The 14,882-nt window shown below is 40.4% G+C and overlaps 1 protein-coding gene across 5 annotated transcripts in view; it reads left to right on the forward strand.

The window, feature by feature from the left end:
• The first annotated feature begins 733 nt into the window (after window positions 1-733).
• ATP13A5 (ATPase 13A5) overlaps window positions 734-14,882 on the forward strand; it is an 89,863-nt gene continuing 75,714 nt past the window's right edge. For 2 of the 5 annotated variants that reach the window (XM_045051528.1, XM_045051529.1), the window contains exons 1-5: window positions 734-902; window positions 1,605-1,751; window positions 2,020-2,090; window positions 2,190-2,270; window positions 6,048-6,117. In XM_045051528.1, the coding sequence (XP_044907463.1) occupies window positions 786-902; window positions 1,605-1,751; window positions 2,020-2,090; window positions 2,190-2,270; window positions 6,048-6,117 (486 nt within the window). In that variant the 5' untranslated portion in view covers window positions 734-785. Of the gene's footprint in view, window positions 903-1,604; window positions 1,752-1,834; window positions 2,091-2,189; window positions 2,271-4,120; window positions 6,118-14,882 lie in introns of those variants that run through there. The other 3 variants (XM_045051527.1, XM_045051530.1, XM_045051531.1) reach the window with 3 other exon arrangements.

The following is a 14,882-nucleotide window of genomic DNA, read 5'->3' on the forward strand; positions in this document are numbered from 1 at the left end:
ATACACACAAAACAGCAGAAGGTAAAATAATATTATAGTAATAATGTCATTCATAATCAACATTCTTCTGGTGTCTCCCAAGTACACTAAAAATCAAGTTTTTGAAAATTTAAAAAACCAATGCTGTGACACTTCTTTGTGGAAGAGAGAAATTAGAAATTTGTTTGAAATAAAGGTATATATTGTTTTTGACTGTTTCCTTCTAAAACCGCACCATCTCAAAGTCTTTACTCATTTCATGATAATATCAAACTCCCCTACTACTAAAAGTAGAAATATTTCAGCAATGTTACCATCAGGGTAAATTCCTATAAGCTGTCTTTTGAAAATCTTTCGTGTTCACAGATAATCTCTTAATTTATATCATCCCACCATTTGTAACATCTTCCACCAGTAAATTTACATTAATATATTTTTTAACTTTATACCTAAAAAAAGTGAATCTGGTCCAAATCATGGGGTGACTCCTAAAACTAGAACCAAATAAGTCTGCCCATTCTTTGGTCTGCCCGTCTGTTTTTAAGCTCCATATGCCAGGGTAGCCAAATGGGTCTCTTTTTTTTAATTGTATCAGCTGACAGCTGTGAGCAATTGATCTCTTTCAACCAGCCGAAACCAGATCTGTCTCCCAACTAACACCCCTGCATCTAAAGCTTGTGTTTCTTGGAACAAAATGATGTGTTTATGTAAAAAAAGAAAAATAGAGTCATGTTTACTTTACTCTCCAGGAGGTGTTTGGTTACCGGACCCATAATCTTCGCAGAGCCCTGTGCCTTATAACAACCATGCTGACGTGTGGGGTTCTTCTGCTGGTGTTCTACTGGAAGCCCCAGTGGAGAGTGTGGGCTAATTGCAACCCATGCCCTTTGCAAGAAGCAGACACTGTTTTGCTAAGAACAACGGTACGTGCCCTTCAGCATTGCATTGGTGGTGCCACCAATGGCTGGCTGGTGTTCCAGAGATCTTTCTTTGCTTGAGTTTTCTTGTCCCCAAGTAGATGGCAATAGTATCCTGGAACTTGCCCTCTCTTACTTTGACTCAGGAAGAAAGGAAGGACATTTCCTCCATGTCACTCTGGGGAAAATGACTACTCTGTCAGGCTAATTTTCAGTTTCCTTAGCCATTACATGAGTAGTGGCTGTTGGTATTACAACTCTTAAAGACATAACACAGGAAGGATGTATTTTTAGATATTTTTCAGTTTTTTTTAGAATACAAATTTTGAGGGGAAGTAGAGATTTTAAACCCTTAAATGTCATGTTAAGATAGCCAGAAGCTGTTTTCTTCATATTAAAAAAAAAAAAAAAAAAAAAAAAAAAAACTTTCCTGTGAAGTGTGTCTTTTTATTCTCTAGCACAGTGGTTCTCAAATTAGTTGGAGGGCTCCTTAACACAGACTGCTGACCTCACCCCAGAATTTTTGATTTAGTAGGCTTATGGTAGGGCTGAGAATTTGCATTTTTAGCAAGTTTCAAGCTAATGCTGATCCTCTTGTCTGTAGCCCAAACTTTGAGAATCTCTGGTCTAGGTAGGTATTTGGTTGATTGAGTGACTTATTGAATAAATAATATTTGAGAATTTCATGGGCTGGATTGATTTCTCTAGGATGAATTCCAAAGATATACGAGGAAGAAGGTTATATGCCTCTACTTAGCGACACTGAAGTTTCCTATAAGCAAGAACCCAGAAGAACCCCTGGTGGCTGACCGCCACTCTGTCATTAACCATGCGGTATTGAAGCCAGAATTAAAAGTAAGCAATTTTGAGCACAATGTTATGGCATGCCTTTGCTAAAAAAAGAATACTGCAAATGTTTATTGGAGGAAAGTTCTGCATGTCATGCTGCTGGGCTGGGAATTACAACAGTGTGTCAAGGCAAGTGAGGCTGCCGGGCTGGGAATTACAACAATGTATCAAGGCAAGTGAGAGCTGCGTGGGGACCCCTACCAAGAAGCCCTCACCTCCCCTGATGGGCTTTACTTGGTGAATGACATCTGTCCTATCACATTTGTAATTGCAGCTGCGATATATCCAAGTGCGGAAAATCAGGTATGTTTGGGACAACTTGGAGAAGAGGTTTCAGAAAGTCGGGTAAGTCTTTTTCTCAGCATTCATCAGGATATAAGGGAGGAACCGGATTTGTTGGGTGCCATGAACTAAGGTATGCTTCTTGTCCTGACCACACCCTAGCCTGCTGGAAGACAGCAACTCCTGCTATGATATCCACCACACGTTTGGACGGGGCCTGACCAGTGAAGAGCAAGAGGTCAGGTAGGGTTTGTGATACTTCCTGAGAGTAAACTCGGCCAGCAGAAATTGAAATATCAAATGGCTTATGATCGGTAAGCTATTGGCATAATGCTTCATCAGCTTCATTACATTCCAGTTTTGTTTACCAGCAACAGAGACAAATTTTAAGTTGTTTTCATCGCAGGCAAACTTATTTAAAAAAGAAGAGCCCAAAAGAACGTTGCAGGCATATAATATTTGGTCTTTTCTTTCAGGATTGTAAAATAGTCTCGTCTGTGTTGTTGTTTTCATTCTTTCCTTAAAGAGCCTTGAGTCATTTCATAGACATCTGATTTGTCATCCTCTAAATCCTTGGAGAGGCAGAAAGACAATGTTATGATTAATTTTCCTATGAAGAAACAGCCTGGAGATGAGGATTTTGTTTGCTCAGGCAGTTGTGTCATTCATAACACCTAGAACGGTGCCTGATTCATGGTGGACACTCAACAGATATTTGTGGAATGAATGAATACATGAATGCATTCATTAATCTATTGACCGAATGCCTTTACTAGGCTAAGCACTTTGCAAGCACTAAAGATCTAAGGATAAATAAGGCTTACTCACTACCCCAGAGACATTCACTAACTATTGGGAAAGAATAGTGGTACAATTGTGAGAATGATATCTATAAATGCACAGAGATTAGGACATAATAGTATAGTAGTACCATAAAAATGCTTATGCTACTTATTAACCCATAGCGATTTTGAGTCTCTGCTTCCCTCATCTGTAATTTGAAATAGTGAATGCTGGTGAGTCTGAAAGTAAACCATTGCAAGACTTCCCCAGAATCCTAATAATTAGCTTCATTTCTTGCCCATTTTCAGGCCTTATCCTGCCCGACCTTCCTCACAGTCTATAAGAAACACAAATTCTCCAGCTAAGAAGCATTCTGGTACATAAAATACAGGTTCTTGGGCTCCACCCTCATAATTTTCATTTAGTAAGTAGGAACTAAGGGTAATGGTGAGAGCAGAAACTGCATTTTTAGCAAACCCCCCCTCCGACAATTCATATGCGCACCAACTCTGAGAATTACCGATCTGTTGTTGTTTTTAAACTTTTCTCCTGCTGAATGAAAAATGACGAGAAAATGAACAAGGCATCATCCAGATTCTGACAATATTTGCAAAACGCCTTAGAGATAATATCACTGTATAAGATTTCAGATGTAATGCTGATTACGTTGAAACACAAAATGTTGTCAGAGTCATTAAGAGCATACTGGTTTCATAGCATTAAGCACCAGACACGTGAAGGATTGAGCTAAGTTAGGAGGTGTAGTTGATTAACGCAAGTTTACTTCTCCTAGGACACCATTTCTACAGGAAGGATTGCCCTTCACATTTGTCCTTAGCGAGTGCCAAGCTTTACTAAATATCACACATAATTAAATTTAAAGCTGGTCCACAGCGTAAAGAACTTGACAACGTAATGAGCAAGACAAAGAGTTTAGTTTCCCAAATGCGAAGGATAGAGGAGATAATCTTTCAAATACACAGGCAGGTTTTACTCATGGGTTTTTCTAGGTGGACAGTAAAGAGAGTGAATAGAATGTGAAGTTCTCCTCCCCCCACCCCCATCATTTTTTATTTTTTATTTTATTATTTTTTTCCCATCATTTTTTAATATAAGACTAGGGCTTTTTTTTTTTTTTCAAAACTCAAAATGCGATTGATTGATTGTTTGAGTGATATCTGATTAAATTCCTAACTGGAGATGAGTTTGCCTTCATGAAAAGCAAGGATGCAACATGAGAAATGAAGGAGTATACTGAGAACTCCTTGATGACAAAAAGCCACAAAGTCTAAATACAACTTTCTCTTCAGGCTTCCCAGAAACCAGGCAAAGAGGGAAAATGGACACATTTATGTGGTCACCTTTTTGGTAGCAAAAAGCAAATCAGGACATCAGGAGAGACAACATCCTGAAGATAAATTTTCAGAAGGCCTTGGGAAGAAAAATATTCCAGGAGGTTCCCCGCTCCTATCTTCACTCATTCATGAACTGGATGCCACTTTCACTGCCTGTCTTAGGTCCACAGGGACTTGAGGCAATTCTCTTATCTCACAGAAACAGGGAAAACCACACCTACCTTACCCCCATCCATCCAATAGTCTTATGAGGACAGTTGTGCACCTCCTCATTTTCTTTTCACTTAATGCCCTGCTCCTGCCTCCTTTGTTTACCCTCCTGAAATAGAAGGAGAAATGTTTGGTGGTCAAGACAGCTCTTAACGTGGGCCCCAGACCAGTCACCCTGTTGGTAACCCAGCTCTCTGGAAGAAGAAAAGCTTGGATGGAGAGAGTCTGCCAAATTCTATCGTGGGAAAAACAACAGCTATTGCTGATTTCAAGCCACCAACGTGACATCACTGAATGTGGAGCTTGGAAGAGATGTTCCCTGTCAGTTTGGGTATACTTCAGGGCCGAACTTAATTCTCAACGTCTGTCACTTGACTGGGAAAAAAGGGCATGCCTGTGAGTACCAGAGGAAAGGAATCTTGAGTCACAGGCAGCAAACCCAGCAGCACATGCTGTTTGACCTCTCTGTCTCCCAGCATCTCTGCACCTCAGTGTTTTCACACATGGAGTCAGAAGACCCTGGTTTGTGTCCTCTGGGATCCATGCAAATCATTGCAGTAGGAAAGGCGCGGCTTGGAAATCAAACTTGGGCTGAGCTCTGTTACACCTTATATTCAGGAAACGTCATGCACATTGCACCATCAGTGCTCATGGAGTGTGAGGTGGAGTCGTGGAGCCCACGGTGTGACACCTGGACCCGCTTCTTTCCTGCTCTGTGGCTCTGGGGGAGTTACTGAGTTTATCTGAACTTCAGTTTCCTTTATAATAAAGATGATAATATGAAACCTCGTAGAGGTAATGTGATGATTACAGGAGATAATACGTATAAAAGGCTAAGAGTTGCATTGTCACAATTAATACTAGATATGGGTACCTTTGGCAGAACACACACAATGAATAGTTTTTTCCATTGGCAAAATGGGAGATATTAGCCCTTTCCTTTAGACCGTTGTGACAAACGAGAGAATCTTGTGTGAGAACGCTGTAGATTGTCAGATGCTGTACAAACATAAGGGCCTCTTACTGGAATGTACTCATGTGTGGATTAGCAAAGTGTTAGATGTGAAGACCATATATCATCTTCTAGTTTGTTGGCTCATTCATTCATGTATTTATTTTCATATACTAAGGGCCTGTCCTAGGTGCTGAAGAGACCAAGGTAAGATATATATGATCTCGAACATCAAGAGCAATCTAGAATGCCTAATTCTAGAAACATAGTCACATCTGGGTCTTGTTAGGTGTTCTCAAAATGTGATTGAATTGTTTAAAAAATAACTCAACATGCCTTTCTAACTGCATTTTGATTCTTGAGTTGCATTAAGATATTTTTTTTAACTAGAAAATCAACTTTGTCCATCAGGCACTTTCATTTTAAAACTATGTTAATATTTTAGGATGTGCACATTAATATTTTTTTATTAAAGGCACAAAGAGCCTTAAAGGTAGAGAAGTGACTTTTGCCTAGTTTGGTTGTACTCACTTATCAATGTGGTTTTATTTTTATTTATTTTTATTTTTTTAATTTTTTTTAAATATGAAATTTATTGTCAGACTGATTTCCATAAAACACCCAGTGCTCATCCCCAAAGATGCCCTCTTCAATACCCATCACCCACCCTTTCAATGAGGTTTTAGATTTGGCACTTAATTGGTGATCACTTTCTTACAGAAGATTAGTGTGTGGGCCCAATGCCATTGAGGTAGAAATCCAGCCCATATGGAAGCTGCTTATTAAACAGGTAACTCTTTCATCTATCTTTGAAAAAAACAATTTTTGTTCTTTATTTTTATTTCCTGGTATTCAGGAAATTTTAGGCAACACACGGATACTTGGATATGAACAAAATCTATGGTTCATATAACTTCTTTTTGTTCTTCTCTTCTGTCTTTATGCTTTTCCTGTCTGTGAAAGTTTTTTCCTTTTATTTATTTTTTTGATATTTCAATAAATATATTTTTATTCCGAGATTTCTAACTGGTCCTTTTTAAATAACCACTTGTTTTTAATTAAAATCAATTAAAAAAAATTACCCGTGAGAGACAGATTCGTGTTTCATTATTTTCGGTTTTTTTCATTTTAAGTTTTTGATGGGGGTTGTAATGGTGGTGCTGGTGGGGTATTATTATTTCTGTGATCTTTTTGATGACTTTATTATTTTTTTATCAAGTTTATTTATTTATTTATTTATTTATTTAATATATGATATTTATTGTCAAATTGGTTTCCATACATCACCCAGTGCTTATCCCAAAAGATGTCCTCTTCAATACCATCACTCACCCTCCCTTCCCTCCCACCCCCCCATCAACCCTGTTTGTTCTCAGTTTTTAAGAGTCTCTTATGCTTTGGCTCTCTTCCACTCTAACCTCTTTTTTTTTTTTTTCCCTTCCCCTCCTTCATGGGTTTCTGTTCAGTTTCTCAGGATCCACATAAGAGTGAAAACATGGTATCTTTCTCTGTATGACTTATTCCACTTAGCGTCACACTCTCCAATTCCATCCATGTTGCTACAAAGGGCCATGTTTCATTCTTTCTCATTGCCATGTAGTACTCCATTGTGTATATAAACCACAATTTCTTTATCCATTCATCAGTTGATGGATATTTAGGCTCTTTCCACAATTTGGCTATTGTTGAGAGTGCTGCTAGAAATATTGGGGGTACAAGTGCCCCTATGCATCAATACTCCTGTATCCCTTGGGTAAATTCCTAGCAGTGCTACTGCTGGGTCATAGGGTAGGTCTATTTTTAATTTTCTGAGGAACCTCCACACTGTTCTCCAGAGCGGCTGCACCAGTTTGCATTCCCACCAACAGTGCAAGAGGGTTCCCGTTTCTCCACATCCTCTCCAGCATCTATAGTCTCCTGATTTGTTCATTTTGGCCACTCTGACTGGCGTGAGGTGATATCTGAGTGTGGTTTTGATTTGTATTTCCCTGATGAGGAGCGACGTTGAGCATCTTTTCATGAGCCTGTTGTCTTCTTTAGAGAAGTGTCTATTCATGTTTTCTGCCCATTTCTTCACTGGGAAATTTTTTTTGGGGGTGTGGAGTTTGGTGAGCTCTTTACAGATTTTGGATACTAGCCCTTGGTCCCATATGTCATTTGCAAATATCCTTTCCCATTCTGCTGGTTGCCTTTTAGTTTTGTTGATTGTTTCCTTTGCTGTGCAGAAACTTTTTATCTTCATAATGTCCCAGTAGTTCATTTTTGCTTTTAATTCCCTTGCCTTTGGGGATGTGTCAAGTAAGAAATTGCTATGGCTGAGATCAGAGAGGGCTTTTCTTGCTTTCTCCTCTAGGGTTTTGATGGTTTCCTGCCTCACATTCAGGTCCTTTATCCATTTTGAGTTTATTTTTGTGAATGGTGTGAGGAAGTGGTCTAGTTTCAACCTTCTGCATGTTTCTGTCCAGTTCTCCCAGCACCATTTGTTAAAGAGACTGTCTTTTTTCCATTGGATGTTCTTTCTTGCTTTGTCAAAGCAAGAAAGCTTTGTCAAGGCGCCAGGGGCGCCTGGGTGGCGTAGTCGGTTAAGCGTCCGACTTCAGCCAGGTCACGATTTCGCGGTCCGTGAGTTCGAGCCCCGCGTCAGGCTCTGGGCTGACAGCTCAGAGCCTGGAGCCTGCTTCCGATTCTGTGTCTCCCTCTCTCTGCCCCTCCCCCGTTCATGCTCTGTCTCTCTCTGTCCCAAAAATAAATAAACGTTGAAAAAAAATTAAAAAAAAAAAAAGATTAGTCAGCCATACATTTGTGGGTCTAGTTCTGGGGTTTTTATTCTATTCCATTGGTCTATGTGTCTGTTTTTGTGCCAATACCATGCTGTCTTGATGATGACAGCTTTGTAGTAGAGGCTAAAGTCTGGGATTGTGATACCTCCTGCTTTGGTCTTCTTCAAAATTACTTAGGCTATTCGGGGCCTTTTGTGGTTCCATATGAATTTTAGGATTGCTTGTTCTAGCTTCGAGAAGAATGCTGGTGCAATTTTGATTGGAATTGCATTGAATGTGTAGATAGCTTTGGGTAGTATTGACATTTTGACAATACTTACTCTTCCAACCCAGGAGCATGGAATGTTTTTCCGTTTCCTTATATCTTCAATTTCCTTCATAAGCTTTCTGTAGTTTTCAGCATACATATCTTTTACATCTTTGGTTAGATTTATTCTTAGGTATTTTATGCTTCTTGGTGCAATTGTGAATGGGATCAGTTTCTTTTTCTGTTGCTTCATTATTCGTGTATAAGAATGCAACTGATTTCTGTACATTGATTTTGTATCCTGCGACTTTGCTGAATTCATGTATCAGTTCTAGCAGACTTTTGGTGGAGTCTATCGGATTTTCCATGTATAATATCATGTCCTTTGCAAAAAGTGAAAGCTTAACTTCATCTTTGCCAGTTTTGGTGCCTTTGATTTCCTTTTGTTGTCTGATTGCTGATGCTAGCACTTCCAACACTATGTTAAAACAACAGCGGTGAGAGTGGACATCCCTGTCGTGTTCCTCATCTCAGGGAAAAAGCTCTCAGTTTTTCCCCATTGAGGATGATGTTAGCTGTGGGCTTTTCATAAATGGCTTTTATGATGTTTAGTATAATCCTTCTATCCCGACTTTCTCGAGGGTTTTTATTAAGAAAGGATGCTGAGGGGCACCTGGGTGGCTCCGTCAGTTAGGCGGCTGACTTCGGCTCAGGTCATGATCTCGCGGTCCATGAGTTCAAGCCTCACGTCGGGCTCTGTGCTGACAGCTCAGAGCCTAGAGCTTGTCTCAGATTCTGTGTCTCCCTCTCTCTGACCCTCCCCCGTTCATGCTTTGTCTCTCTCAAAAATAAATAAACGTTACAAAAAATTTATAAAAAAAAGGATGCTGAATTTTGTCAAATGCTTTTTCTGCATCAATTGACAGGATCGTATGGCTCTTTTCTTTTATTAATGTGATGTATCACATTGATTGATTTGTGGATGTTGAACCAGCCCTGCAGCCCAGGAATGAATCCCACTTGATCATGGTGAATAATTCTTTTTATATGCTGTTGAATTGGATTTGCTAGTATCTTATTGAGAATTTTTGCATCCATATTCATTAGGGATATTGGCCTGTAGTTCTCTTTTTTTTCCGGGTCTCTGTCTGGTTTAGGAATCAAATACTGGCTTCATAGAATGAGTCCAGAAGTTTTCCTTCCCTTTCTATTTTTTGGAATAGCTTGAGAAGTATAGGTATTATCTCTGCTTTAAACGTCTGGTAGAACTCCCTTGGGAAGCCATCTGGTCCTGGACTCTTGTTTGGAGATTAACTGATTAAATTTCTTCACTGGTTATGGGTCTGTTCAAGCTTTCTATTTCCTCCTGATTGAGATTTGAAAGTGTGTGGGTGTTTAGGAATTTGTCCATTTCTTCCAGGTTGTCCAGTTTGTTGGCATATAATTTTTCATAGTATTCCTTGATAATTTCTTGTGTTTCTGAGCGATTGGTTGTAATCATTCCATCTTCATTCATGATTTTATCCACTTGGGTCATCTCCCTTTTCTTTTTGAGAAGCCTGTCTAGAGGTTTATCAATTTTATTTTTTCAAAAAACCAACTCTTGGTTTCGTTGATCTGCTCTACATTTTTTTTAGATTCTATATTGTTTATTTCTGCTCTGATCTTTATTATTTCTCTTCTTTTGCTGGGTTTAGAGTGTCTTTGCTGTCCTGCTTCTATTTCCTTTAAGTGTGTTGTTAGATTTTGTATTTGGGATTTTTCTTGTTTCTGGAGGTAGGCCTGGATTGCAATGTATTTTCCTCTCAGGACTGCCTTCACTGCATTCCAAAGCATTTGGACTGTTGTATTTTCATTTTCCTTTGTTTCCATATATTTTTTAATTTCTTCTCTAATTGACTGGTTGACCCATTCATTCTTTAGTAAGGTGTTCTTTAACCTCCATGCTTTTGGAGGTTTTCCAGACTCTTTCCTGTGGTTGATTTCAAGCTTTATAGCATTGTTGTCCGAAAATATGTATGGTATGATCTCAATTCCTTTATACTTATGAAGGGCTGTCTTGTGACCCAGTATGTGATCTATGCTGGAGAATGTTCCATGTGCACTCGAGAAGAAAGTATATTCTGTTGCTTTGGGATGCAGAGTTTTAAATATATCTGTCAAGTCCATCTGATCCAATGTATCATTCAGGGCCCTTGTTTATTGACCATGTGTGTAGATGATCTATCCATTGTTGTAAGTGGGGTATTAAAGTCCCCTGCAATGACCACATTCTTGTCAATAAGGTTGCTTATGTTTGTGAGTAATTGTTTTATATATTTGGGGGCTCCGGTATTCAGCACATAGACATTTATAATTGTTAGTTCTTCCTGATGGATAGACCCTGTAATTATTATGTAATGTCCTTCTTCATCTCTTGTTACAACCTTTAATTTAGAGTCTAGTTTGATATAAGTATGGCTACTCCAGCTTTCTTCTGACTTCCAGTAGCATGATAGCATGACTTCCGTTTCGTCATTTTGGATAGTCTCTGCCGTGGTGGGGAACTGCAGGACACTTACCCTGTGCTGTCTTGAATAACTTGCATTGGTGGGTGGGGCTGCAGTCAGACCTGATGTCTGCTCCCAGCCCAACGCTGGGGCCATAGTCAGACTGGTGTGTACCTTCTCTTCCCCTCACCAAGGGGGGGATTCACCATGGGGTAGGGTGGCCCGTCTGGGCTACTTGCACACTGCCAGGCTTGTGGTGCTGGGGATGTGGTGTATTAGCTGGGGTGGATCAGCAAGGTGCACAGGGGTGGCAGGGGTAGGCTCAGCTCGCTTTTCCTTCGGTGATCTGCTTCGGGAGGGGCCCTGCAGCACCGGGAGGGAGTCAGACCCTCTGCCGGAGGGGATGGATCCACAGAAGCACAGTGTTGTTTGCGCAGTGAAAGCAAGTTCCCTGTCAGGAAATGATTCCTTTTGGGATTTTGGCTGGGGGATGGGCAGGGAATATGGTGCTGGTGAGCGCCTTTGTTTCCTGCCAAGCTGAGCTCTGTCGTCCGAGGCTCAACAACTCTCCCTCCCGTTGTCCTCCAGCCCTCCCGCTCTCCGAGCAGACCTGTTAACTTATAACCTTCCAGATAAGTCCCGTTTGCTCTCAGAACACACTCCATCCGGCCCCTCTGCTTTTGCAAGCCAGACTCAGGAACTCTGTTTTGCCGGCGGGCCGCCACTCTGCCCGGCTCCTCCCGCCAGTCCGTGTAGCGCGCACCACCTCTCCATCCTTCCTACCCTCTTCCGTGACCCTCTCGTCTACGCTTGGCTCAGGAGAATCCATTCTGCTAGTCTTCTGGTGGTTTTCTGGGTTATTTAGGCAGGTTTCGGTGGAATCTAAGTGATCAGAAGGACACAGTGAGCCCAGTGTCCTCCTACGACGCCATCTTCCGGAGCATCTCCTGCCCCTAATCTCTTTTTGATGATCTTAAACATATTAGTTTAGTCTTTCTCTGGTTACTTTATTATGTCAATTTTCTTGGGAATGACTTCTCTCTTTGTTAGTGGATTTATTTTTTAGAATATTTTCTTTGTGTGCTTTAAAGTTATTTTTTTCCTTTTTTTTGATTTAACTTTATTTTTTATTTTTCTAAATTTATATCCAAATTAGGATAGGGTGAAGCAATGATTTCAGTAGATTCCTTAATGCACCTTACCCATTTAGCCCACCCCCTTCCCACAACCCCTCCAGCAACGCTTAGTTCTCCATATTTATGAGTCCCTCTATTTGTTTTGTCCCCCTTCTTGTTTTTATATTATTTTTGTTTCCCTTCCTTTAGGTGCATCTGTTTTTTCTTTTTTTTTTTTTTTAATTTTTTTTTCAACGTTTATTTATTTTTGGGACAGAGACAGAGCATGAACGGGGGAGGGGCAGAGAGAGAGGGAGACACAGAATCAGAAACAGGCTCCAGGCTCTGAGCCATCAGCCCAGAGCCCGACGCGGGGCTCGAACTCATGGACCGCGAGATCGTGACCTGGCTGAAGTCAGACGCTTAACCGACTGCGCCACCCAGGCGCCCCTGTTTTTTCTCTTAAAGTCCTCAAATGAGTGAACTCATATGATTTTTGTCTTTCTCTGACTAATTTCATATAGCATAATTCCATCCACGTGGATGCAAGTGGCAAGATTTCATTCTTTTTGATTGCTGAGTAATACTCCATTGTATATATATATACCACATCTTCTTTATCCATCCATTAATGGGCATTGGCTCTTTCCGTACTTTGTCTATTGTTGTCCCTTTGAAACAGCACACCTGTATCCCTTGGATAAACAGCACACCTGTATCCTTTGGATAAATGCCTAATAGTGTAATTGCTGCGTCATAGAGTAGTTCTATTTTTAGTTTTTTGGGGAACCTCCATACTGTTTTCCAGAGTGGCTGCACCAGCTTACATTCCCCCCCAATAACACAAAAGAGATCCTTTTTCTCCTTGCCAACATCTGTTGTTGCCTGAGTTGTTAATGTTAGCCATTCTGACAGGTGTAAGGTGGTATCTCATTGTGGTTTTGATTTGTATTTCCCTGATGATGAGTGATGTGGAGCATTTTTTCATGTGTCGGTTGGCCATCTGGATGTCTTCTTTGGAGAAGTGTCTATTCATGTCTTTTGCCCATTTCTTCACTGGATTATTTGTTTTTTGGGTGTTGAGTTTGATAAGTTCTTTGCGTATTTTGGATACTAGCCCTTTATCTGATATGTCATTTGCAAATATTGAAGTTATTATTATTAGTGATGGTGATGGAAGCTCTGGTAGTGATGGAGGCAGCTCTGGTGAGCTGCCCTTAAGTGGTACTTCCCTTGTCTACATTTCTCTCTTTTTCTCTGTGTCCACTGTCCCTGTAGGATGGCTCTGAGTTTGCCTCTTGGTAGTCCCCATGGCCCTCAGTTCAGAACGAACTCCTGTAGGGTGGGGCTCTACTCCCCAGGATCAAGCAGATTCAGGCCTTGAGCCAGCTGGGGTTTGGCCACGTTCACAGTGGCACCATGAACTTTGTTCTTTTCCATTTTGCCCTCTGCCAGTGAACAGCTGCTGGTTGTGACTTTCCTTGGCCTCTGTTCTTGGGTCAGAGAGCAAGGCTGGTTTTGTCCCCTGCCACTGTGGCACACTGTCAATCATATTCCCTGTAGCATGAGCCCCTAGCCCACCACTCTCCAGTCCTCAGGTGGAGCCCAGTGAGCTGATTGTGCTAACCTCCACTCCATACTGCACATTTCTAGTCTATTTCTAATCCACAACAGTGGTCACTTTGTTTAGCATGGTCACATGTTAAAAAATAGACTTTTATTTAGAGCAGTCTTCAGTTCGCAGAAAAATTGATTGGCGGGTACTGAGATTTCCCACATACCCCATGTCCCCCACATATGCAGTTTCCTCCACTATCAAAAAGCCAGCTGCTGTTTAAACTTCCTGTTCAAATACATTTTCAGGTTGTCAAAGATTCTCCCAGGTGTCAATTTGGTTATTTTGAAAGGAGTGGTAGTATTTTCTCCATCTACTTACTAACTTACTACACTTCAGTAGGAAAAAAGCAAGTAATACTACTTTGTATTTTGGTTTCAAAAGAATATTGAATAAGGGAGTTAAATTAATTATGATGGTGTTGTTTCTTATACAAGAAGTATTTAACCACATTTTCTACTGAGTTTATATAAACTCAAAATCGTATTATCATTAGTGTATCATCTACAATTAGAGCATTTTATGCCAAGCAAAGAGAAGAGCTATAATTTGTAAGAGAAGCATGTTGCAATGGAAATAATAAGAAACATTGAAGAACAAAAGCTTTGTTAATGCACAAAATATATCCAAGTGTTTAAGAAACCTTAAAATGCAGCCTATTAACTTACTAACTGGATGTCAGTTCATTGTGAGGACTAAAGTAGAAGTTTAATATGTTAGAGAATTATAGAAAGTAGAGGTAACAGAGTGGCACCAGTTTTAGGTAATATTTCATCTAATTCATAATCATTGTAAAGAGCACTTCACCAAGAAAATAATCCTTGTTTTGGTCAGATGGGTTTTTTCATTCACACTATGTACATCAGATGACTACATCTACCTCCTCAGGTTTGCCCTCTCTGCTATCATTATTAACAGTGGGGCCAGCAGGACCAAAATGGGGACAATTGAGGGAATAAAAAAAGTGAAAGGTATAATAAAGAGACCAAAATATATGTGCATGGATGGCCAGCTTTGGGCTCATGATACATTCTTCCCATGAATTTCACTGCAGTTTTGGGTAAGATGACTCCCACCCCCCCCCATCCCGTTCAAGGGAGGGGCCCATGCTGACGTGCCTGATGCTCAGAGCATCTTGCTAAAAACCTGTGATGTGACGAATATGTTATTTTTCAACAATCTGGATAAAAATGCAGTCTTCTATTTTCATCACACAACTTGACTAAATCTGCAGCATGTGAGCATGGGAAGAAGAAACTGCAATAAAAACGGTCAGAGATGAAGTGTGTTTTAAGAGACTAAATTCTCC

The sequence above is a fragment of the Felis catus genome (genome assembly GCF_018350175.1).
Source record: "Felis catus isolate Fca126 chromosome C2 unlocalized genomic scaffold, F.catus_Fca126_mat1.0 chrC2_random_Un_scaffold_69, whole genome shotgun sequence".
In the NCBI taxonomy this organism is placed as follows: Eukaryota; Metazoa; Chordata; class Mammalia; order Carnivora; family Felidae; genus Felis; species Felis catus.